The sequence below is a fragment of the Chiloscyllium plagiosum genome, unplaced genomic scaffold (genome assembly GCF_037043375.1).
Source record: "Chiloscyllium plagiosum isolate Xiang-an unplaced genomic scaffold, Cpla_swu_hap1 HiC_scaffold_3, whole genome shotgun sequence".
NCBI classification, from domain to species: Eukaryota; Metazoa; Chordata; class Chondrichthyes; order Orectolobiformes; family Hemiscylliidae; genus Chiloscyllium; species Chiloscyllium plagiosum.
This window is the reverse complement of record NW_028270141.1, coordinates 142,904,142-142,928,655: the sequence shown is the minus strand read 5'-3', so window position 1 is coordinate 142,928,655 and position 24,514 is coordinate 142,904,142. Positions and strand designations below refer to the sequence as shown.

At 44.4% G+C, this 24,514-nt stretch overlaps 1 protein-coding gene across 1 annotated transcript; it reads left to right on the top strand.

Moving 5' to 3' along the window:
- The first annotated feature begins 5,206 nt into the window (after window positions 1-5,206).
- LOC148151757 (uncharacterized) lies at window positions 5,207-23,895 on the top strand. Its single transcript, XM_087983994.1, has 4 exons — window positions 5,207-5,400; window positions 6,693-6,834; window positions 11,777-11,951; window positions 23,397-23,895. Exons 1-4 carry the CDS (start codon window positions 5,266-5,268, stop codon window positions 23,557-23,559), a joined length of 615 nt encoding a protein of 204 aa, XP_087840120.1. The 5' UTR covers window positions 5,207-5,265; the 3' UTR covers window positions 23,560-23,895.
- The last annotated feature ends 619 nt before the right edge of the window (window positions 23,896-24,514 follow it).

Genomic DNA, 24,514 nt, shown 5'->3' with positions numbered 1-24,514 from the left:
TTCCACAGGGATCTGTACTGGGATCTCTGCTGGTTGGGATATCTATAAAAACGACTTGGATGAAAATGTAGATGTGTGGTTTAGTAAGTCTGCAGATGATACAAGGATCTGTGGAGTTGGGCATAGTGTAGAAGGTTGTCAAAGGATTCGGCAGGATATAGATCAGTGCAGATATGGGTGGAGAAATGATAGATGGAGTTTAATCTGGGTAAGTGTGAGGTGCTGCATTTGGGAATTCAAATGTTAAGGAAATGTATACAGTTAATAGCAGGACCCTGAACAGCATTGCTGTACAAAGGGATTTTGGGGTTCAATTCGATAGCTTCCCTAAAGTGGCCACACCAGTAGATAGGATGGTAAGGAAGGTGTATGGCATGCTTGCCTTTATTGGTTGAGGAATTAAGTACAAGAGTCAGGATTTCATGTTGCAGCTTTATAAGACTCTGGTCTGGCCACACTGAGGGTATTGCGTTCAGTTCTGGTCACCACTTCACAGGAAGGATGTGGAGGCTTTGCAGAGATTGTAAAAGTGGTTTCCCAGGATGTTGCCTGGATTAGAGGGTATGAGCAATAAGAAGAGGCTAGAAAAGTTAGGGTTGTTTTCTCTGGGGTGGAGGAGGCTGAAGGGAGATTTGATAGAAGTTTATAAAATTTTGAGATGCATAGATAGGGTTTTACCCAGAGATGAAATATCTAAAGTTAGGGAGTATGCATTTTCTTTACACAGAGAGTGGTAAGGGTCTGGAATGCACTGCCAACGATGATGGATGAGGGAGATACAATCGGGGCATTTAAGAGATTTTTAGATAACCACACGGATATGCAAGGGATGGAGGGGTATGAACAAAGGGTAGGCAGAAGGGATTAGTTTTAATTGGCGTCATTTTCACCACAACATCGTGGGCTGAAGAGTCCGTTCCTGTGCTGTATTCTTCTAGGCTCTATTTTCAACTAACCTCAGAGGCTGTGGGGTTACCTGATAGAAATTTTCAAAATTACGTGAGGCATGGAGAGAATGCACAGATGGAATCTTTTCCTCAGGACAAAAATGTTACTCACTAGAGGAGATAGATTTCAGGTGAAAAGGTGAATTTTTAAAGCAGATGTGAGAGGGAAGATTTTTACCCAGAGGGTGGTAAATGCCTGGAATGTGCTGTCAGAGAATACAACAGCAACATTTAAGAAGCAAAGTGTCAGAAACATGAATAGACGGGAACAAAGAGATATGGACTGCACAGAGACAAAAGGTTTTTAGTTTAGAAATGTATCGTGTGTTGGCACAGGCTTGGTGGGCCAAAGGCCTACTTCCTGTGATGTACTGTTCCTTGTTGTTCCCATCTTATTAACATTGTTATATCCAATCATCAACTTACTGGAAGGATAAGGGCCACTGGAAGGATGAGGGCAGCACGTGGATGGGAACGCCATCACCTCAGAGTCCCCTCTCCATTGTGTGACCGTCATTGTCTTCAAATCCTGGAACTGCCCACTGAACAATGCTGAGTTCCTGACACCACATTGTAGCAGGGAGGAGAAAGTGAGGACTGCAGATACTGGAGATCAGAGTCAAAGAGTGTGGTGCTGGAAAAGCTCAGCCGGTCAGGCAGCATCCCAGGAGTGGGAGAATCAACATTTCAGGCATAAGCCCTTCATCAGGATTGAGGCTTGTGGGCCAAGGGGGCTGAGAGATAAATGGGAGGGAGATGGGGTGGGGGGGGAGATGGCTGGGATTGTGATAGGTAGGTGAAGGTGGGGGTGAAGGTAATAGGGCAGAGAGGAGGGTGGAGCAGACATGGAGGAAGGAAGATGGACAGGGAGGACAGTTCAAGAGGATGGTGCCAAGTTGGAGGTGGAAGCTGGGATAAGGTAGGGGGAGGGGAAACGAGGAAGCCGATGAAATTCACATTGATCCCGTGTGGTTGGAGGGTTCCAGGGTGAAAGATGAGGCGTTCTTTCTCCAGGTGTCGGGTGACCAGGGTTTGGCGGTGGAGCATTGTAAATGCCTGCGACTGCTCACGTGAAATTAAAAACCATTAAGAAGGGAGGGCAGAAATACAGGAACAGCAACTGGAATAAACAGGGCACAAAAATTGGTCAAAAAGCAAAGCATGCTGGGAATCCTGAGCCAAGACAGACATACAAGAGACAATTCTGCCCAGGGAAAGGTCCTTGCAAGATTTACGCTCGGATAATTGAAAACTGGAGAGGCACCAGAGCACATTACAAAGTGTGTCAAACAAACATCACAAGATGCATGGGACATGCCTCAGTAAGGCAGAAGACCAGGTGTGTATTCTGGGATGAAACCAGACTTCCAGGCCCAAGGCAGACACATCGAACGGGTCACTGTTAGCAAGCCATCGAGTACCATTAGCAGCATTTCAAGGTGATAAAACCAATTAGTTCGATTCCCCTGATTAGCAAGTCCTTGGAAGGTTCCACAAGGGAGCCAGGAGGGTATAAGAACCCGGCCTGGCAGGACTTGACCGGACCCCACTCTCCAGCCGACCTACAGGCAGGTCAGGACACAGCAGTGAGCAGAGCAGCTCACCCTCCGACCAGAGAGAGAATCAACTCATGAAGAGAGGTACAGATGGAACAATTCAACAGAGCAGCAAAAGATCTGGTAAGTGTTTTAATATTCAAAGGAATTGGATCGTTAGAAATAGAGTTGGTAAAATTGTCGAGTGTAGTTTTTCCCTTTGTTGTCTCAAATAAAGTTGGGACTTGGCTGACTGACTGCAGTCTCATGCTGTGTTGTCCTTACCTGATACACGCTAAGGATCCTGGGTAAATAAATATGGTGTACACTGGTCGAGGAGTCTGCAGTCTCTTAGAAACACACATTACTAGATAAAAGACATGGACTGTAGCAACTCAAAAACAGAGCTCACCACCATCTTCGGGCAATAAGGAATGAACAATAAAACCCACCTTGTCAGAATCTCCTACACCCCGGGAGGCAACAGGAAATACTATGTGTCTGCAAAGTGAAATGACTGAACTGAAGTACTGTTGCGGGTTCAGGGTTTTTTTTACATTTTTTATTTCTTCAATGTGAATGAAGAGCACTTGAACCACTCATATAAAGATAAATGCCAGCTCCACCCATTGCTCTGAAATACAGACCCTGTAAATGTACAGATGGACAATTGAAACTTAGCCTCAGGTCTGCCGTTTGGGTCTGTCTTTCTTTCAGTGAATATTGTGTGGTCCTGATTTGACCAACATTTACACCATTGCTGTTCATGAGTGAGATACTGAGCTAATTTTATTACTTTGCATAAAGAAACATACACGTCACCATTTGGCCCATTTCACAATAATGTCTCCATGGCGATACATTTTAACGTTGAACCATGAGACATGCAAAGAAATATTGTTACGAGACATAAAGTGACTTCACCCACACCAGGACCATCCAAATCCCTGAATTTGACTAACTGCAAATTTTACAACATGAGACAGAAAATGTATCTGTAATTCCCCCAGGCTCTTTACTCCCTGGAACAGTGACAAACCTTGTGGTAAAACCTGAACCAAGCAGGAACGAGGAGGTGGGTGGTGGGTGGGAGAGTGATCCCACATGGCATGGGGTCACCACCTGAGATCCCTGGCATTGGGAAAGTGGTCCAGGAAAAGGTCTGGGAGAGATTACAACTGGGGAAGGGGAAGGGAAACCTGGAGCAGGGAGTGGGGAAGAGATGGGAGTGGGAGCTGGAGTGACACTTGGACAGACCAGAGGGTGGGAATAGAGGGACAGTCTCGAGGGGTTGAATACCCTATTCTGCCACCTTTACTCAGAAAAAAACGTACAACACATTAAATCCTTATATTTAGCTGGGCCTAACCAACCAAAATGTGAAAATACACCAGGTTTGAGCTGACAGATCTCACAAGAGGAGTCACAGTCTCACTGCCTGTGTCAGTGGTTAGAATCACATCTGTTGGGCGGAAAAACATTTCGTTGTCGGAGTTTGGAAAATGCAGTCAGGGAGGGGAATGAGAAAAAGGCTGTAAAATTGGATTGAATGTCAGAGGGCTCCAGCACCAGGTTTACAGCAGATCAACAGTCAAAATTGATGAAGGCAACACTGAGAGATGGGTTCAACCCATCGGGCCATCCCCACCCCAGAGGAAAATATTCATGGACGATTCCGAAGAAAGATAAAGATCAGAAAGGGGGAGTGATCCTCACCACGTTATGTTTACAGTTGTGCAGATGAGTCTTTTCACCAGGGTGGGAGAGTCGAGACCTTGAGGGTATAGGTTTAGGATGAGAGGGGGACAGATATAAAAGGGATCGAAGGGGCAATTTTTTCACGCCGAGGGTGGTGTGTCTATGGAATAAGCTGCCAGAGAAAGTTGTGGAGGCTGGTAAAAGGCATTTGGATGGGTATGTGAATAGGAAGGGTTTAGAGGGATACGGGCCAAGTGTTGGTAAATGGGACCTGACTAGATTGGGATATCTGGTCGGCATGGACTAGTTGGACCGAAGGGTCTGTTTCCGTGCTGTCCATTTCTATGACAGTGAAAGAGTGACCCCGTCAGAGTCAATTCCATGTGAACACTAATGCAGTGATAAACAGTGCCAGGGGAAGTGTACCCCAGTGACAGGCTGTGTCAGGAGCTGCATATCAGTGGGAGTAGTTTTGAAGTTGGGGGAGCAATCATTTTGCCAGTCTCAGCATATCTCAGGGAAGGAGGGAAAGACACAAACAGGATCTTTGTGAGATGCTCCAATCATTGGGCAGTGAACACCCCACCGGCCTTACCCTGCTACTGTCCATGGTCAGGGAGCAGAATAGCCCCCATGTCAAAACTGAATGAAGGAAAAGCTGCAGGAAATGAAGATGTACAAAACTGAACCCCGAAGGTGAAATCATTTTCTCCTCATCACCAGTGACCGGGAAATTAATCTTCCAATCCAGTGGATTCCCAAACTGGGAAGAGTGACAACCCTGAGTATGTGAGTGAGTAGCATTTACAGAAACAGCTTTCCCAAGTGTTCAGTGTTCCCTCGAGCCAGCACACAGAGAGTTAAGGATTTCTGAATCCATTGTAAAGTCAGAGCTAAGAGAAATTTCCATAATTAATCAGCTGGAATGTTCCTCCATCATGACGTTCCTTCCTAAGGATAAACTATATTCAAAATCATCCTAATCAAAGAGTATATAACGAGTGTAACTCTGTGCTCAAACTGCAGATCCACCTGAAGGTGCTGAGAGTCAGTCAGTGCGTTCACCAGTGATCTGAGAGAACACCATGATGCTGAGAATCTTCTTAACTGTGTCTGTCCTTTTTGGGCATCAAATTGCTGCACGGACAACAGAGCAGGAGGTGATCGACTTCTGTGACGGTGTTGACTGTCTCAAGCCAGAACAAGTCACCCAGGACACGGTCAGTACAGCTGAGAGTTTCCTCTGTTCTGTTGTGTTTGTACCAGTGGAAATTATTCCATGTTGTTTTTAGTCCCGAACCTGCAGTGCACCAACAGTGTACATCCCAACCCTGAACCATGAGGCTGGACTGAAATTACTCCTCGGGCCTCATTAACACTTTCTACATGAGCTGCCATCGCCTGCCTGGCTCCCACTGCCAGCTTGTGCAGTAAGAAGAATATCAGGGCTTCCATCTCCAGCAGCAGGTGAAGGGAGGGGTCAGTGTGCTCACAGAGAGGGGAATGGTGGGGGACAACACAAGGACTTTAGAGACAGGGAGCTCTCCTACTGCTCCTGTCTTCACTCAATCCAGACCTGTTACTGAAAGGCAGTTCTGTCCTATATGGAAGAAGCCAAGTCTGGTTCTCAGAGAAATCCTCTGATTTCCAAGCCTGGAAAGACCCCTAATTCGAGGTTTTTTTAACTGAATTCAAATTCTATCATCTACCCTCGTGGGGTTCACTCCAGGTCTCCAGAACATGTCCTGGCACTCTGGATTAATAGTGTCTCCATTAGAGAGGTGCTGGAAAAGCACGGCAGGTCAGGCAGCATCAAGGAGCAGGAAAATTGACGTTTTGGGCAAAAGCCCTTCCTGATCAAGGGCTTTTGCCCGAAAGGTGGATTTTCCTGCTTCTCGGATCCTGCCTGACGTGCTGTGCCTTTCCAGCACCGCTCTAATCTAGACACTAGTTTCCAGCATCTGCAGTCCTCACTTTTGCCTCTCTGGATTAATAGCCTTGTGATAAATCCCATGAGGCCATCACCTGCCCCAATTCAGCAGGCTGTAAGTAATGGTGTTTTTATCCTTTCATTCAGTGAAGGTGTCACTGGCATGGCTGATATTTGTTGCCCATCCCTCATTCCTCAAGGCATTTTTCTGTTTAAATAATGTGTTAAAACACACAGAGAGATACACAACACCGGGACATGTGGTCATTAACGTTGGCTCAATGTCGAAGGGTTTCAATAACATTCTCTAAATGTTGCTATTGCAAACCCAAAGGGAAGGAGCAAGGTGAGTCTAACACGACAACATGAAAGATGAAAGAGTGAGAGAGAAAGGGAATGAATCAGGAAATGCTGCTGTCAGGAATCCCATTAAAAACTTCAAACCCTGTTTCACGTTCAGTTGCTCCAGAACATGAAGACTCTTGCACACCTGAACACCTGGTCCAGTTCTTTCAGCATTGACAAACTTTGGTAGAAGTTCAGTTATATTAAACAGTAATACATATTTTACTCTCATTTTAGGATTATGATGAAATAGAATTTCTACACATTCAATGGGCTGAAACAGCAGTTCTTGTTTCGGAGTTGAAGACAGATTTGGAGAGAGGAATGGAAATCAGCCAGGATAAACTGTTCAATTATGCATTTTTTGGCAATGCTGATGGTATGTCAGATATTCCATCAAAGTAACAACAGAATATGAAATGACTTTTTACTCTTTCGCATTTCTTGCTTGATACGTTCTGCATTGACAAAGAATTACCTGTGCCGTGCCTGTGGGCGGCACGGTGGCACAGTGGTTAGCACTGCTGCCTCACAGCGCCAGAGACCCAGGTTCAATTCCCGCCTCAGGCGACTGACTGTGTGGAGTTTGCACGTTCTCCCCGTGTCTGCGTGGGTTTCCTCCGGGGGCTCCGGTTTCCTCCCACAGTCCAAAGATGTGCAGGTCAGGTGTATTGGCCATGCTAAATTGCCTGTTGTGTTAGGTAAGGGGTAAATGTAGGGGTATGGGTGGGATAAGCTTCGGTGGGTCGGTGTGGACTTGTTGGGCCGAAGGGCCTATTTCCACACTGTAATCTAATCTAATCTAATCTAATTCCACAAGGCTGTCACTATTCATCAAATTTAAAAATACATTTATTTCATAAAGGAATTTTAAAAATATTTGAAAAAATATTATTATAAATAGCAAGATGAATGATTCAAGCCTTTTCCCAACAATATCCTTGCATATTGACACTCAAACTCAGTAAAGTGTCACTCACATCTTCACTCTTTAATGTTTACTCAATCGATGAGGACACAAACGTTTGCAGGTGGCAACTTTCTGCACATCCACTAATTGTGATTCCCTCCATCTCTCCCAAAAACACACAGACTAACTTATTGACTTCTCTTTGACATTGAATACTTTGAGGCAGTTGACCAGCAGATTGCCTAAAACTAAGCTGCTATCTTGCTTTTAAACAGACTCAGAAGTGACATGACACCAGGGTATAGCCCAGCAGGTTTATTTGAAAGCACAAACTTTCAGAAAGCTTCTTCTTCGTCAGGTTCACCTGACATGTGATTCTGTCCTTGTCCACCCTAGTCCAACATCAGCACCTTCATGTCTTTCGAATAGAACCTCATTATGGCCCCTGGCCTCATTCTATAGATCATTACACAGTCTAAATTTTGTAAATTCTCCATTTAGAGTAGGTGAAGTTCTTTCATGAAAAGCTACAGCACCACCAAGTTGAAAAATAATGCATATCCGACCGTTAAGTGAGCAAGTTACCTTCAGAGAACTAAAAATGATAAAACAAATTCAAGTTGGCATTGGAATCCAAGTTTTTAAATCAGGTAAATCATGTATTATAAACTTTATTTGCAGGTATTGCTGGACTGTTAGGTTTGGACTGTTGGTAAGTGGAAGGAATTTCTGCCGTTCAAAAGACAAATCATGTTTAATTGACTTCATATAGACATTAGATTAGATTACTTACAGTGTGGAAACAGGCCCTTTGGCCCAACAAGTCCACACCGACCCGCCCAGACCCATTCCCCTACATTTTATCCCTTCACCTAACACTACAGGCAATTTAGCACAGCCAATTCACCTAACCTGCACACTTTTGGACTGTGGGAGGAAACCGGAGCATCCAGAGGAAACCCACGCAGACACGGGGAGAATGTCCAAAATCCACAGTCAATCGCCTGAGGCGGGAATTGAACCCAGGTTTCTGGCACTGTGAGGCAACAGTTCTAACCACTGTGCCACCGTGCCTGCCTCTGACCATTACCATTAGCTGGTAATGGTCAGAGGAATGAAACACATTTGATGTTTTATGTATCAAAATTTAAAAGGTGTATGACAAATTATTATGGAAAACACTGAGCAAAATTACAGATGTTGGTATTAAAGAGATTGGCAGCATTGAGACTCAATTGTTTGATGGAGAGAAAGCAGAAAGTAGTGTTAAACAGCTATTTCTCATACTGGAGGCAAGTATCATCCTCGAGCTCTATGATGCAGTGGTAGTGTCTGCACCTCTCAGCTTGGAGATCCATCTTCAAGATCCTCTTGGGCCAGAGGTATATGATGACATCTCTGAACAGGTTGATTTGAAAATACCTAAAGCACCAATCCCCAGAGATCAATATTGCACTTTCACAGAATGTTAATAATCTGGACTTGAGTGTATAAGGTGTAATTTCAACATTTGCAAGTGATACAAAATAGTTGGGAAGTGAATATTTTTGTCAGTTATCAATGGGATGTTGACATCACTCGCCAGACCCAGTATTAATTTGCCTGTAAGGTCATTGCTGTAAGTCCAAATTTAGATGTAAGCCAGGCCAGATATGGATGAAGGACATTATTGAACCAGTTAAGTTTTTTTTATACTGATCAATGGAGTTCATATGGTGATCGTTAGGACAATTTTTAAAATCCAAACTTTACTGAATTCAAAATTCCTCGCTCTCTCGTAATGGGATTTGAGCCAATGTTACCATAACCATAGCCTGGGTGGATTATTAGCCCAGTGATAACACCACATGCCCTTAACAGTAAGGAGGATTCTAACAGTAAAGTCAATTCAGGTTACGTGATACAATACTAACCAGGGGTGCAAGAACTAAGGCCGAGGATATTTGTGCTCAAGTCTTTGACTTTGTCATTTCACATTCAATTGAAATTCCACTGTTACTCAATCAACCCCATTATCCAGATAGCTATTCTCACACACCTTCACAGGTTAGCCCAGAAGATACAACTTTTACCCTTTACCTCCTCCCACCTTAGTTTCCAAAACTCCTACACTGCTGTCAGGTAAAGGGGAAGCATTTCTTGCATTGTCATATTCCCTTCTCACAATGTGATCAACTCCACATTGGAGAAATTCAACACTGAGAAATCCATTGAATATTAAAATTGAACAGTATTATAAGAGCCCATTCAGCCCATCATGCCGGGGCCAGCTCTCTGAAGGAACAATTCACTAAATGCTACTTCTGCACTTTCTACTCATAGATCGGCACATTCTCCTGTTTCCAATTATAATCCAATTTCTGCATAAATATCTTTTTATTCACATTGGGAAACCTGTATGAGTGAATACAGTAAGCAGTTATGTATTATGCTATAGTTTAGAGAATCAGGGATTGATTTTGATAAGTAATGATGACATCCGTAGTTTAATGAAAAAGGAATTGGTTTAGCTGAGCGGATTTTCTGAAGTGTTCTTGGCTGAGGCCAGATGTGTAAATTGATTTCTCTCGAAAGAAGGAGAAGATAAAATTTAATGTGTGTGTGGGCGGGGGGGTGGGGTGGAAATAGAGAAAGGGATTCTCTCTGGTGCAAGTATCGTGCAGGGTGCTTTTGGAATAGGAAAATATTTTTGCCATATGTTTTGAAATCATCAAATGTATATTCTATGAAAATAATTTACTTTAACCTGCCTTAGTTTCAACTCTTCTGTATAATAATCTTCTGTTTTCTTTTAAAGGCAAATCTGCAAAATTCAATGTTCGCTTTTCTGTGAAAGACCAGCTCACGAAAACCAGAAACAATTCACAACATGATCTATCAACACATAATGCCACCTGAGATTTGACTTGTCCAGTCATAACATCAGCTGGCATCATAATATTTGGCTCTTTTGCAATATTTTTGAAATTGCTGGATTGAAGCGAGATCTATCTCTTTCTTTTAAAGTAACAACTCAGGTGTGGTTCAGGACATAAAACAGCTCCATTATGGTGACATTCATTCAATATAACTTGAAGATGGATTTGAATGTTGCTAAGAGCTTTCTTGAAATGAAAGCTCTAACAGTGGATTATTTGATGAAGACTAAAATTAGAGTTATAATTAGAAAAGTAAAATGTTCTCAAGATGAGATGGTTCAAGTTATTATTCAACAGTTAGCATTGTTTTCTCATTCATTTATGAGAATGTGGGCATTGCTGGCTATGCCAATTTTTATTGCTGACTATGCCAGTTTTTATTGCTCATGTCGTATTGACCAGAGGGCAGTTAAGAGTCAACCACTATTCTGTCAATCTAGAATTGCATATAGACCAGATTAGGTAAGGACAGCAGTTTTCTTTTCAAAAAGGGAATTCTGAATGAGATGGGTATTTCCGACCAATGGCATGGTCATCATTAGAATTTGAATTCCATTCATTTTTTCCATCATGAACTCACACTCTACCACAGGATATTATCTAGCTGTCTGGATTAATACACAAGCAATAATACCATTAGACCATCACATCCCCAATTAGAAGAAAGAAAAATGAAAATATAATGTCATAGGTGAAATTAACAAAGCTCAAGTTAGAAATGACAGGCCTTCAGTTTGAAGACAAACAGAAATAAGGGAAAGAGAATCAGAAAAATTGAAATGGAATGGGAGGAATTCTTAAAAGAAAATTAGAATGGAGAAGGTGGTAAAACGTGCAAGTTAGAACGAGGAAACATTGGATCCCTAATGATACAGGGAACTTGGACAACTGGATTTAGTCAAAGAAAAGCTTCAACGAAAAATGAAGAAGGAAGGAGGGAGGAGCTTGGAGGATGATTCTTGACCCAAAGAGGGATTTGATTTAACCAAGAATCTACACATAGTGCTGAAATTTGCTGAAGGTAGAATCAAAAACTCTTGTACCCCATTTTAAAAGGTTGTTGAACAGAAGATGTGACTCTGAGAGGTCCAGACCTTAACGGGACAAAGTAATTTGGAAGGTACAGCTCTGACTGTGTATGCCAGATTGTCAGAAGAACAAGTGGAGTAGAACTGCAGAGTACAGCACAGTCAATGATGCAATGCTCAATATTTAGAAGCTTGTGCCTGAAGCTTATTAATTAAAATTTAGGATTGCAAGAAAGAAACCTAAATAGATATTTGTTAAATTTTCAAAAAACAATGCAATGCTGTGGTGTCAGTGGTTTAGCTGTGAGGGGTTGAACGACTGTCTCCTGTTCCCAGTTTGTATGTTTATGTGCACATATGTTCATACCTGATATAGAATTCACTGCCTGAAATAGTGGTGCAAGCAACTTCAGCAACAATATTGAAAGATAAACATGTAAATAACAGTGTTTTCTTTATCTGCAGAAACAATTGTTCCTTTAACTGCACCTTGGGGACTTGCTGGATACTTGGTAAATCAAACATTTCCAGAGACAGTCTATATCGGTGTTGGCATTGTTCCTGAAGTCAGAAGTATGCCTGAACCGACAGATCAAACGATTAAATTAAAAGAATTAACTCCAGGTCACTACTTTGTCAAGTGAGTTTTGATGCTGAAATATTGTGATTAATGTTTCTTTATGTCACCATCATTCCAGTCTGGGTCAGACTGAGATTAACAGGTCCATTCAGTCAGACTGGGACATTGGTCAATGTGAATAGAATTGTGGATTGGTTCATTTCTCACAATCTGCAACTCCACCTCCTGACAACACAGCCAGTCCTCCACATTCACATTACTCCAGCTCACAAGAAGCTGGCGCCTCGATTCTAAAAGTCTCATCTGCAACATGCTTAACATTTTTCACAGAACACTTCCACTTCATTTGAACAAAGGGACTTTGGAGTAAGAGTAAGTCATTCAGATCCTTTAGACTGCTTCACCCTTCTAGGTAATGGCAGATCATCCACTTCAGTGGAATTTTACCACAATATTCCCATATGTCTTGACGTCATTACTATCTTGAAGTGCATCAATATCTGTCTAGATCATACTCAGTGACTGAGCTTCCACAGTTCAGAAGGCACCATTCCAGAATCAATAGTACTTTGAAGATTTGAGAATAAAAGCCAATATCCCCACATCTCTCTACCCACCTTCACCTCACTGGGATGTGAATAATCAGAGTCCCAGGGAATTTCAAATGTCATCCATCAATTTCTCCAACATCATTTCTTTACTGTGACATTTTCCTTTCAACTTCTCATTCTCACTGGCCTCTGTATCTCAGTCATTTTCTAGACATTTTTTTGATCTTGCTTCGTGCCAAACACAAGATAATAATTTAGCTTCGGTGGTTTACTTCTTTGAGATTGAACAAGAGACTGTTGCCTTAACACCATGCCACAAAGCTCTTAGAGTCATACAGTCATAGAGATGTACAGCATGGAAACAAAACCTTCGGTCCAACCCGTCCATGCCGACCAGATATTCCAACCCAATCTAGTCCCACCTGCCAGCACCTGGCCCATATCCCTCCAAACCTTTCCTATTCATATACCCATCCCAATGCCTCTTAAATGTTGCAATTGTACCAGCCTCCACCACTTCCTCTGGCAGCTCATTCCATATACGTACCACCCTCTGCGTGAAAAAGTTGTCCCTTAGGTCTCTTTTATATCTTTCCCCTCTCACCCTGAACCTATGCCCTCTAGTTCTGGACTCCCCCACCCCGGAGAAAAGACTTTGCATATTTACCCAATCCATGCCCCTCATAATTTTGTTAACCTCTATAAGGTCACCCCTCAGCCTCCGACGCTCCAAGGAAAAGAGTCCCAGTCTGCTCAGCCTCTCCCATAGCTCAAATCCTCCAACCCTGGCAACATCCTTGTAAATCTTTTCTGAACCCTTTCAAGTTTCACAACATCTTTCCAATAGGAAGGAGACCAGAATTCCTAACCAATGTCCTGTACAGCTGCAACATGACCTCCCAACCCCTGTACTCAATACTCTGACCAATAAAGGAAAGCATACCAAACGCCTTCTTCACTATCTTATCTACTTGCGACTCCACTTTCAAGGAGCTATGAACCTGCACTCCAAGGTCTCTTTGTTCAGCAACACTCCCTAGGACCATTAAGTGTATAGGTCCTGCTAAGATTTGCTTTCCCAAAATGCATTTATCTGAATTAAACTCCATCTGCCACTTCTCACCCCATTGGCCCATCTGGTGCAGATCCTGTTGTAATTTGAGCTAACCCTCTTCGTTGTCCACTACACCTCCAATTTTGGTGTCATCTGCAAACTTACGAATTGTACCTCTTATGCTCGCATCCAAATCAATTATGTAAATGACAAAAAGTAGAGGCCCCAGCACCGATCCTTGTGGCCTCCAGTCTGAAAAACAACCCTCCACCACCACCCTCTGTCTTCTACCTTTGAGCCAGTTCTGTATCCAAATGGCTAGTTCTCACTGTATTCCATGAGATCTAACCTTGCTCATAGTTTCCCATGGGGAACCTTGTCAAACACCTTACTGATGAAGTCCATATAGATCATGTCTACTGCTCTGCCCTCATCAATCCTCTTTGTTCCTTCTTCAAAAAACTCAATCAAGTTTGTGAGACATGATTTCCCCCGCACAACGCCATGTTGACTATTCTAATCAGTCCTTGCCTTTCCAAATACATGTACATCCTGTTCCTCAGGATTCCCTCCAACAACTTGCCCACCACCGAGGTCAGGCTCACTGGTCTATAGTTCCCTGGCTTGTCCGTACCGCCCTTCTTAAACAGTGGCACCACGTTTGGCAACCTCCAGTCTTCCGGCACCTCACCTGTGACTATCAATGATACCAATACCTCAGCAAGAGGCCTAGCAATCACTTCTCTGGCTTCCCACAAAGTTCTCGGTACACCTGATCAGGTCCTGGGGATTTATCCACCTTTAACGGTTTCAAGACATCCAGCACTTTCTCCTCTGTAATCTGGACATTTTGCAAGATGTCACCATCTATTTCCCTATAGTCTATATCTTCCATATCCTTTTCCACAGTAAATACTGATGCAAAATATTCATTTAGTATCCCCCCCATTTTCTGTGGCTCCACACAAAGGCTGCCTTGCTGATCTTTGAGGGGCGCTATTCTCTCCCTAGCTACCCTTTTGTCCTTAATGTATTTGTAAAAACTCTTTGGGTTCTCCTTAATTCTATTTGCCGCAGCTATCTCATGTTGTCTTTCTTGGGAAATGTACCTATCAAAACAAAAGAGTGTGATGTTGAAGGTTCTGAGATGTCAGGGTGGGCATGTGCCATTCTTGACGTGGGTTGGCAGAAGGTGGCAACATTTTTAGGGCAGGAAACTGTCCGCAGCAATTTCAGCACAGCAAGATTCCACGAGCAGTCCCATGAGTAACATTCGCACAGTACCGAAAAAGTATTAAACTCTCCCTATAGCCTGAGAGGAAGACAGTCACTCCTTCAGGAATTTTCAGTGATTTGAAAATCACTGTCTGACAAGATCCTTTTGTGAATCAGACCTTGTGGCAGAAAGGATATTTTTGATGGATTTGTTTTTCAAAGGGTGCAGTTCTAATAGATGCAGTTGTAAATCATAAGCTCACAATTGAATGGAGGTGATCAGTGTATCGCCCACAGATTGGAGAGCTGATAAGAGCCCCACATCAGCTCTCTCAGGGAAAGCTTGCTGCATTCAGTGACCCTCAAGCACTGCTGGCTCCTGGCTGCTGAGGCACTGTATCTGAGAGGCCGAGCATCAGCACTGACTCCCAAGCTGATAGGTCTGTGATACCAGGTAGAGGATCACAGAACTGTGTTGGGGGTGTGGAGTGGGTGAGGTGGGTCAGCAGAAAGGGCAGGTGTCGGAGTCTCTCTAATGGCTAGATCCTGATGGTGGTTTATTTTTTATTCATTCCTGGGATGTGACTTGTCCTATCTCTAGTTGCCCTGGAGATGGCGGTGGTGAGTTGTCCTCTTGAACTGTTGCAGTCCTGCTGTCAGGAAGGCAGTTCCAGATACTTGATCCACTGACACTGACGGCACAATGATATATTACCAAATCAGGATTGTCTGTGGTTTGGAGGGGATCTTGCGGGCGGTGATATTCTCATGTACTTACTGCCCCTGACCTTCTCGATGGTAGAGGGCAGAGTTTTAGGCCATAAGACCATAAGACATCGGAGCAGAAATTAGGCCATTTGGCCCATAGCTCAGCCATTCAACCATGGTTGATAAGTTTCTCAACTCCATTATTCTGCTTTCTCATGATAACCTTTGATCCCCTTGGCAATCAAGAACCTATCGATCTCAGTCTCAAATATACTCAATGACCTGGCCTCTACAGCCTTTGGTGACAATGAATTCCATAGATTCACCATGCTCTAACTGAAGACGTTTCTCCTCATCTCTGTTCTAAAGGATCTTCCCTTTACTCTGAAGCTGTGCCTTTGGATCCTAGTCTCTCCTGCTCATGGAAGCAACTTCCCTACGTCCACTTTGTCCAGGCCGTTCAGTATTCTGTAAGTTTCAATTAGATCCCCCTTCATCCTTCTAAATTCCATCGAGTATCGACCCAGGGTAATAAAACATTCTTCATATGTTAAGCTTTTCATTCCTGGGACCATTCTCATTAACCTCCTCTGGACCCCTCCAAGGCCAATACATTCTTCCTGAGGTATGGGGGCCAAAGCTGCTCACATTACTCTCAATGTGGTCTGACATTTAGAGCCAAGATTGTATTTGCCTTCCTAACAACCTGCAAATTTACCTTAAGAGAATCCTGGACGAAAACTCCCAAGTCCCTGTGCACTTCAGATTTTTGAATCTTCTCCCCATTTAGAAAATAGTTTATGTCTCTGTTCTTCTGGCCAATGTGCATGATCTCACACTTTTCCAAGCTGTACACCATCTGCCACTTTTTTTGCCCACTCTCTTAACCGATCCAGGTCAGTCTGCAGCCTCCCTGCCTTCTCAATGATGCCTGTCCCTCTACCTATCATTATATCATCTGCACATTTAGCCAGAATACCTCAGTTCCTTCATCAGATCATTAATGTATAAAGTGAAAAGTTGTAGTCCCAACACAGTGCCTTGAGGAACACTACTAGTCACTGGCTGACATCCTGAGAAGAACTCTTCTTATCCCCACTCTCTGCTTTCTGCCAGACAGCCAATCTTCTATCCATGCTAGCACCTTGCCTCTGACACCATGGGCCCTTGTCTTACTCAGTAGCCTCCTGTGTGGCACCTTGTCAAAGGCCTTCTGGAAGTCCAAGTAGATAACATCCATTGGCTCCCCTTGGTCTAACTCGTGCATTACCTCCTCAAAGAATTCAAACAGATTTGTCAGGTGTGACCTTCTCTTGATGCAACCTTGCTGATTTTGCCCTATTTCATCATACACTTCCAAGTATTGAGAAATTTCATCCTTCACAATGGATTCCATAATCTTAACAACGATCAAGATCAGACTAATCAGCCTGTAATTTCCCCTCTTTTATCGTACTCCCTTTTAAAATAAGGGAGTTACATTCGCAATTTTCCAGTCCTCTGGGACCCTCCCTGACTCCAGTGATTCCTGGAAGATCACCATTAATGTCTCCACTATCTCTTCAGCTGTCTCTTTCTGGGGTGTGGTCCATCTGGTCCAGATTATTTCTCCCCAATCAAACCTTCCAAATTTCCCAGCACCTTCTCCTTGGTGACGGCCACCATACTCACCTCTGACTCTCTGGAATTTTTGGGATGTTACTCGTGTCTTCCACCATGAAGACTGATGCAAAATACTTATTCAGTTCCTCCACTATTTCTTTGTTCCCCATTACCACTTCTCCAGCCTTGTTTTCAGCAACCCAATGTCTATTTTGCCTCTCTTTTGCCCTTTAGGTATCTGAAGAAATTCTTGCAATCTTCTTTTATATTACTGGCTAGCTTATGGTCATAGTCGATATTCTCCTTCCTTATTTCTTTTATCGTTGTCCTCTATTGGTTTTTGTAAGCTTCCCAATTCTCTGGGTTCCCACTGCTGTTCACCGCATTGTATGCTTTCTCTTTTGCTTTTATGCTGTCCCTGACTTCTCTTGTCAGCCATGGTTGCCTCATCCTCTGAGTTCTCCTTACTTGTCATTTTTTTCATACTTTTCCTTGCAGTTGAATCCACCTCCAGTGGTGTTAACCTGCTGCTTTGTTTCCCACTGGCCTTGGTACTTCTTTCTCCTCGGGATGAATTTTTACTGTATCCCAGAAACTCTTGCTGTTGCTGTGCCACTGCCTTTCTTGCTAGGCTCCTCTTCTAGTCCATTCTGGTCAGTTCCTCTCCACGCCTCTGTAGTTGCCTTTATTGAGCTATAATACTGTTTCATCTGATTCCACCTTCTCCCTCTCTAATTGCAGAGTAATTTCTATCATATTATGGTCACTGCCTCCTAAGGGTTCCTTCACCTTAAGCTCCCTTATCAAGTCTGCCTCATTGCGCATCAATAAATTCAGAAATACCGTTCTCTAGTGGGCTCCACCACAAGCTGCTCCAAAAAGCCATCTCATAAACATTGTTCAAATTCCCTCTCTTGCAATCCACTACCAATCTGATTTTCCCAGTCCACCTCCATATTGAAGTCCCCGTGATCATTGTAACCTTGCCTTTCTTATATGCCTTTTCTACCTCCTAGTGTATCGTGCGCTCCACATCCTGACTACTGTTTGGAAGCCTGTACATAACTCCCATTCTGGTTTTTTTACCTTTGTGGTTCTTCAACTCTAGACATATTATACATCATCCGACCCGACATCGTTTCTTGCTCTTGATTTAATTTCATTTCTTATTCATAGGGCAACACCCGCTCTGTCCATTTGCCTGTCTTTTCTATAGGATGCATATCCTTGGATATTTAGCTCCCAGTCCTGATCCCTTTGCAGCCACGTCTCCGTGATGCCCACCACAGCATACCTGCCAATTGTGATCTGCAACACAAGCTTATTTACCTTATTCCGTATACTGTGTGCATTTAGATATACCTTCAGTCCTGTATTTACCATCCCTCTTCTCATTGTTATTCGTTTATTCAGTGTGTTTGAAGTTTGATTCCTAACCCTTTCCAAACACCGTGTCCTATTTTGTGTTCTGGAGACTTTAATAATTGCTTTTGAGTTCTCCTTACTTGTCATTTTTTTCATACTTTTCCATGCAGTTGAATCCACCTCCAGTGATGTTAACCTGCTGCTTTGTTTCCCACTGGCCTTGATACTTCTTTGAGTTTTACCCTTCGCTTTCCCCCAACTTTCTAATTTGTTGACCACCCTATTTACCTTTCTCTAGAGAATATTAGTCCCAGCTCGGTTCAGGTAGAGACCATCCCAATGGTACAGATCCCTCCTGTTCCAATACCGATGCCTGCGCCCATGAAAAGGAACCCCTCTTTCCCACATCACTCTTTTAGCCACATGATTACTTCCTTTGTTCCTGTTTCCCGATGCCAATCTGCACGTGGCTCAGGTAGTAATCCAGAGATTATAACCCTTGAGGACCTGTTCTTTAATTTAGATCCTACTTTCCAATAATCCCTAAACTGATCCTCTTTCTTCATCGAGACAATGTTGATTGTCCCAACGTGGACCACAAAAATTGGATCCTTCTCCTCCCTCTCCAATATCCTTTCAAGCCGGTCAGAGGTGGCCCTTACAGTGGCACCAGGCAGGCAACATACCATGCAGTTCTCTCTATCCTGCTTACAAAGGATGCTATCTATTCCCCTAATTCTCGAATCCCCTACAATTACCACTAGTCTTTTTGCTCCCCCCTCTTGAATGGCCTCCTCTATCACAATGCCATGGTCAGCTGGCTCACCCTCCCCACAGCCCTGTTCCTCATCTACACAGACAGCAAGTATCTCATGCACCTTGTACAAAGTCAAGAGCTGAGGCTCATCTGTCTGAATACAGGACCCTCCTATCTGCCTCACTTGCAGTCACACACTGCTGTCCCTGTCCCTTACCAAATTTGTGATACTTAATCTACCAGGTGTGACTGCCTCCTGAAACACAACGTCCAGGTAACTCTCCCCCTCCCTGATGTGCCGCAGTGTTTGAAGCTCACATTTCAGCTCATTAATTCTGAGCCAAAGTTCCTTGAGCAACCAACATTTGCTGCAGATGTGGTCAATGCAGCTCGCAAAGGGATCAGCCAGCTCCCACATCATACAGCTACAGCACATCACCTGCCCAGCCAGCTCGACTTAATTAATTTATTAGTTAGTTATGCCGTGTTATTTTTTCAAATTTGGGACAGATTCCCTACCCGCCAATCAGGTCACAGCCCTCCTGTGATATCCCTTTTTCAGTTTGAGTTCAGTTACTCCACGGGTTCCTCCTGGAAGTTAATGCCAAAGGAGCAAGGTGATTCGTGACATGGTAGATGGTACACACTGTGCCACTGTGCATTGGTGAAGGGAGCGAATATTGAAGGTGGTGGAAAAGGTGCCAGTCAAGTGGGCTGCAATGTCCTGGATGGTGGTGAGATTCTTGAGTGATTTTGCAGCTTTACCTATCCAAGCAGGTGGTGTGTAGTCTATCACATTCCTGACCTATGCCTTGTCGGTGTGGACAGGCTTCAGTGAGATATTACATTGTACCTTGTAGATGGTGCACATTGCTACCATAGTGTGTCAGTGTTAGAGGGAGACACAGCCAAAGCAGCTGAATTCTAGGCCTGAGCTAAGAGTGGAGAAAGTGAGGTCTGCAGATGCTGGAGATCAAAGTTGAAACTTTATTGCTGGAACAGCACAGCAGGTCAGGCAGCATCCAGGGAACAGGAGATTCGACGTTTCGGGCACAGGCCCTTCTTCAGGAATGAGCAGAGAGTGTTCAGCAGGAGAAGATAAAAGGTAGGGAGGAGGGACTTGGAGGAGGGGCGTTGGAAATGTGATAGGTGGAAAGAGGTCAAGGTGAGGGTGATAGGTCGGAGTAGGATGGAGGCGGAGAGGTCAAGAAGAAGACTGCAGGTCAGGAAGGCGGTGCCGGGCTGGAGGGATTCGGCTGAGACAAGGTGGGGGGAGGGGGGATGAAGAAACTGGTGAAGTCCAAGTTCATCCCCTGCGGTTGGAGGGTTCCCAGTCGGAAGATAAGACGCTCCTCCTCCGACCGTCGCGTTGTTGTGGTTTGGCGGTGGATGAGTCCAATGACCTGCATATCCTCGGTGGAGTGGGAGGGGGAGTTGAAATGCTGTGCTACAGGTTGGTTGGGTTGGTTCGTCCGGGTGGCCCAGAGGTGCTCTCTGAATCGCTCCGCAAGTAGGCGGCCTGTCTTCCCAATATAGAGGAGGCCACACCGGCTGCAGCGGATGCAGTAGATGATGTGGGTGGAGGTGCAGGTGAATCTGTGGCGGATATGGAAGTTTCCTTTGGGGCCTTGGAGAGAAGTGAGTGGGGAGGTGTGGGCGCAAGTGTTGCACCTCCTGCGGTTGCAAGGGAAGGTGCCGGGAGTGGAGGTTGGGTCGGTGGGGGGTGTGGATCTGACAAGGGAGTCGAGGAGGGAGTGGTCTCTACGGAAAGCTGATAGGGGAGGGGAGGGAAATATATCCTTGGTGCTGGGGTCTGTTTGGAGGTGGCGGAAGTGACGGCGGATGATGCGCTGTACATGGAGATTGGTGGGGTGGTAGGTGAGGACCAGTGGGGTTCTGTCCTGGTGGCGGTTGGAGGGGCGGGGCTCAAGGGCGGAGGAGCGGGAAGTGGAGGAGATGCGGTGGAGGGCACCGTCGACCACGTCGGGGGGGAAATTGCGGTCCTTGAAGAAGGAGGCCATCTGTGTTGTACGTATTTTGAACTGGTCCTCCTGGGAGCAGATGCGGCGGAGACGAAGGAATTGGGAGAATGGGATGGCGTTTTTACAGGGGGCAGGATGGGAGGAGGTGTAGTCCAGGTAGCTGTGGGAGTCGGTTGGTTTGTAGTAGATGTCCGTGTTGATTCGGTCGCCTGAGATAGAAATAGAAAGGTCTAGGAAGGGGAGGGAGGAGTCCGAGACTGTCCAGGTGAATTTGAGGTTGGGGTGGAAGGTGTTAGTGTAGTGGATGAACTGTTCAACCTCCTCGTGGGAGCACTGTCATCAATGTAGCGAAGGAAAAGATGGGGGGTGGGGCCAGTGTAGTTGCGGAAGATGGATTGTTCCACATACCCTACGAAGAGGCAGGCATAGCTGGGGCCCATGCGGGTGCCCATGGCTACTCCTTTTGTTTGGAGAAAGTGGGAGGATTGGAAAGAAAAGTTGTTCAGGGTGAGGACCAGTTCGGTCAGTCGAAGGAGGGTGTCGGTGGAAGGGTACTGGGTGGTACGGCGGGAAAGGAAGAAGCGGAGTGCTTTGAGTCCTTCGTGATGGGGGATGGAGGTGTACAGGGACTGGATGTCCATGGTGAAGATGAGGCGTTGGGGACCGGGGAAGCGGAAATCCTGGAGGAGGTGGAGGGCGTGGGTGGTGTCACGAACGTAGGTGGGGAGTTCTTGGACTAATGGGGACAGGACCGTGTCGAGGTATGCCGAGATGAGTTCGGTTGGGCAGGAGCAGGCTGAGACGATGGGTCGTCCGGGGCAGTCAGGTTTGTGGATTTTGGGCAGGAGGTAGAAACGGGCGGTGCGGGGTTGTGGGACTATGAGGTTGGAGGCGGTGGATGGGAGGTCCCCTGAGGTGATGAGGTTATGGATGGTCTGGGAGATGATGGTTTGGTGGTGGGGGGTGGAGTCATGGTCAAGGGGACGGTAGGAGGAGGTATCTGCGAGCTGAGCTAAGAGTGACTGCACTTGCCAATAAGGCTGTGTTGGAACAAATGTGGCTTTAAGGAGTTCGAACAAAACTGGAATCAATGGGAACTGGGAAGGATATCGGCTGGTTGGAGACATACCTGACACGTGCTCATGAATGACCTCTCTCTTTAACAGGAGTTGCTCAAACTGTGACAAATGACTTTCACACCACATAAGTGTCAGACAATTGTAACACAGAGTCTAACCATCACCCCCTGATATTCAATGGCATAATCAGTGAATGCACCATGTCAGTGACTGCAGATACAACATAAACATTCAACTCTTCTGCCATTTCTCAGTTCATCATTATCAATTCTCCTAAATCTGCCTGCAATTGAATCACTTTTGATATAGCCAAAATGTCATTTTGACTTATCTTTCAAGTTTTTGCAATTCATTTATGTGTTTTTGATGGATTACAGACATATTCAATTCTCCTCTTCCTGATGACTTTCTTATTTGTCCTTTATGGAAATTTCTAGAAAGAGCTCTCTCTGCAACTTTTCAAGGGAATTCATGTATTTGCTAAAATGGCCACAATGCTCAAATTGGGGCCGTTCCAGGTTTTCATGGAGGCTCAGGGTCGCACGGTGGCTCAGTGGTTAGCACTACTGCCTCACAACGCCAGGCACCCGGGTTTGAGTCCAGCCTCAGGTGACTGTCTGCGTGGAGTCTGCACATTCTCCCAGTGTCTGCGTGGGTTTCCTCTAGGTGCTCCGGTTTCCTCCCACAGTCCAGAAATATGAAGATTAGGTGAAATGGTCATGCTAAATTTCCAATAGTGTTCAGGGATGTGTAGGTTAGGTGCATTAGTCAGGGGTAAATGTAGGATAATAGGTTAGGGGAATGGGTCTGGGTAAGTTACTTTTCAGAGGGGTCGGTGTGGACTTGTAAGGCCAAACGGCCTGTATCCACAATATAGGGATTCTATAAAAATGAAAGGCTTCCCTGATTCAGTGATCAATCATCTAGTTATATGATACCATTTTCTTTATTAGTCAGTCTCTCACCAAGATTTCTCTGACTGCGCCCCATGTAATGTTGAGAACACTTTACCTGCTATGGGACTGTCTATTCTGATCATTGATTGATTCTGTTCCTGTAATCACAATGGAGGGTTCTCAATGGGCTGAAAGACTGACTCCTATTCCTATTGTCCTGTTAATCTACTCTGATCTAGACAGGTTTTGTCATGAGGAATGAGAATTAAATGCCTATTCACTTAATTCTGTTGCAGGACATTTCATGAGAAATATGAATGGGAAGAAAATAAAGAACTGGTGCTGGACTTCTTGAAGGAACTGGAAGAAGAAAAAGGAACATTTGAATGGAGTTTTGTTGTCATTTGGTATAATAAAGGTGGACTAACGCAAATATGGTTTAGACAGGAATCAGAATGAAATTTTTCTGGTCGATTCTGTTACCATTATAATACTGAACAGTGAGATGCTGAATTCTAAAATCTGTTTTATCTTCCCCAAACTACACATTGAATTAACCTAGAATACTGTGCATAACTTGGGTCTCCTTACCTAGAGAAAGATACACTCTTATACTTACCTTCCAGTGAATGCAGTGACCGGTCATTATAATTCTTTATAATCGGGATTTCTTGTCAAATCTAAATTTTTGGTCAGTGTTTCAGATTCATTTCTAACTAACCACCTCTGTGGGGCATTGGTGACATCAGTTTAAGGTCGTTTTATGGCATGTACAAAGGGTTAAATTCAATTGTACATGGGGAGTTGGATCCTTCACTGGGAAGCAGGAATTTGATTTCCTTTTCTCCAATCTTCTTTGAAATGAATGCATTGTGCACGGCCTGAGACAGGGATGGTCCTGGTGATAGATTATGCTTCTGTTTAATCTCAATCATGCTGGGTCAGAAAGTTTCATGTTGATGTGGTCAGAGCTCATTGACAGTGGGAGGTATTACAGAGCCTGGTTGTTTGAGATTGGTCAGTGCTGGAACTGCCCTTTGGAGTATTCCTATATGGAATGGATTTGTAAACCATCAATACTGTTAGAAACGAAAATCGCTTCTCAATAATCGCTCTAGACAAATTCAGGAAAACAAAGTTTTATTAACAAGTCTGCAGAGTTGGGCACCCTTGAAAAAAAAAAGGTGCGCCAGGCTAACAAAGTTTTCGATTAAATACAGTTCAAGCTCCTCCCTTCTATAGCTCTAAAGAGTCACGAGGTTCACATTCTGAACATTCATTATTTTTCCATTCTGGACCCTTATCACAAAGTCTGCAGTATATGTCTCCCTAGTTGTTTTTCTAGCCTGCAGTCTTATCAGTCAAGGACTTATTCTTCTCTGTCAGAGTTAGTGGTCTTATCAATCAAGGACTT

Bases quoted from the DNA above. Each gene is read 5' to 3' on its own strand.
- LOC148151757 (XM_087983994.1), top strand. From the start codon at position 5,266: ATGATGCTGAGAATCTTCTTAACTGTGTCTGTCCTTTTTGGGCATCAA. The intron at 5,401-6,692 runs GTCAGTACAGCT...CTCTCATTTTAG, and splicing joins AACAAGTCACCCAGGACACG to GATTATGATGAAATAGAATT. The intron at 11,952-23,396 runs GTGAGTTTTGAT...ATTCTGTTGCAG, and splicing joins CCAGGTCACTACTTTGTCAA to GACATTTCATGAGAAATATG.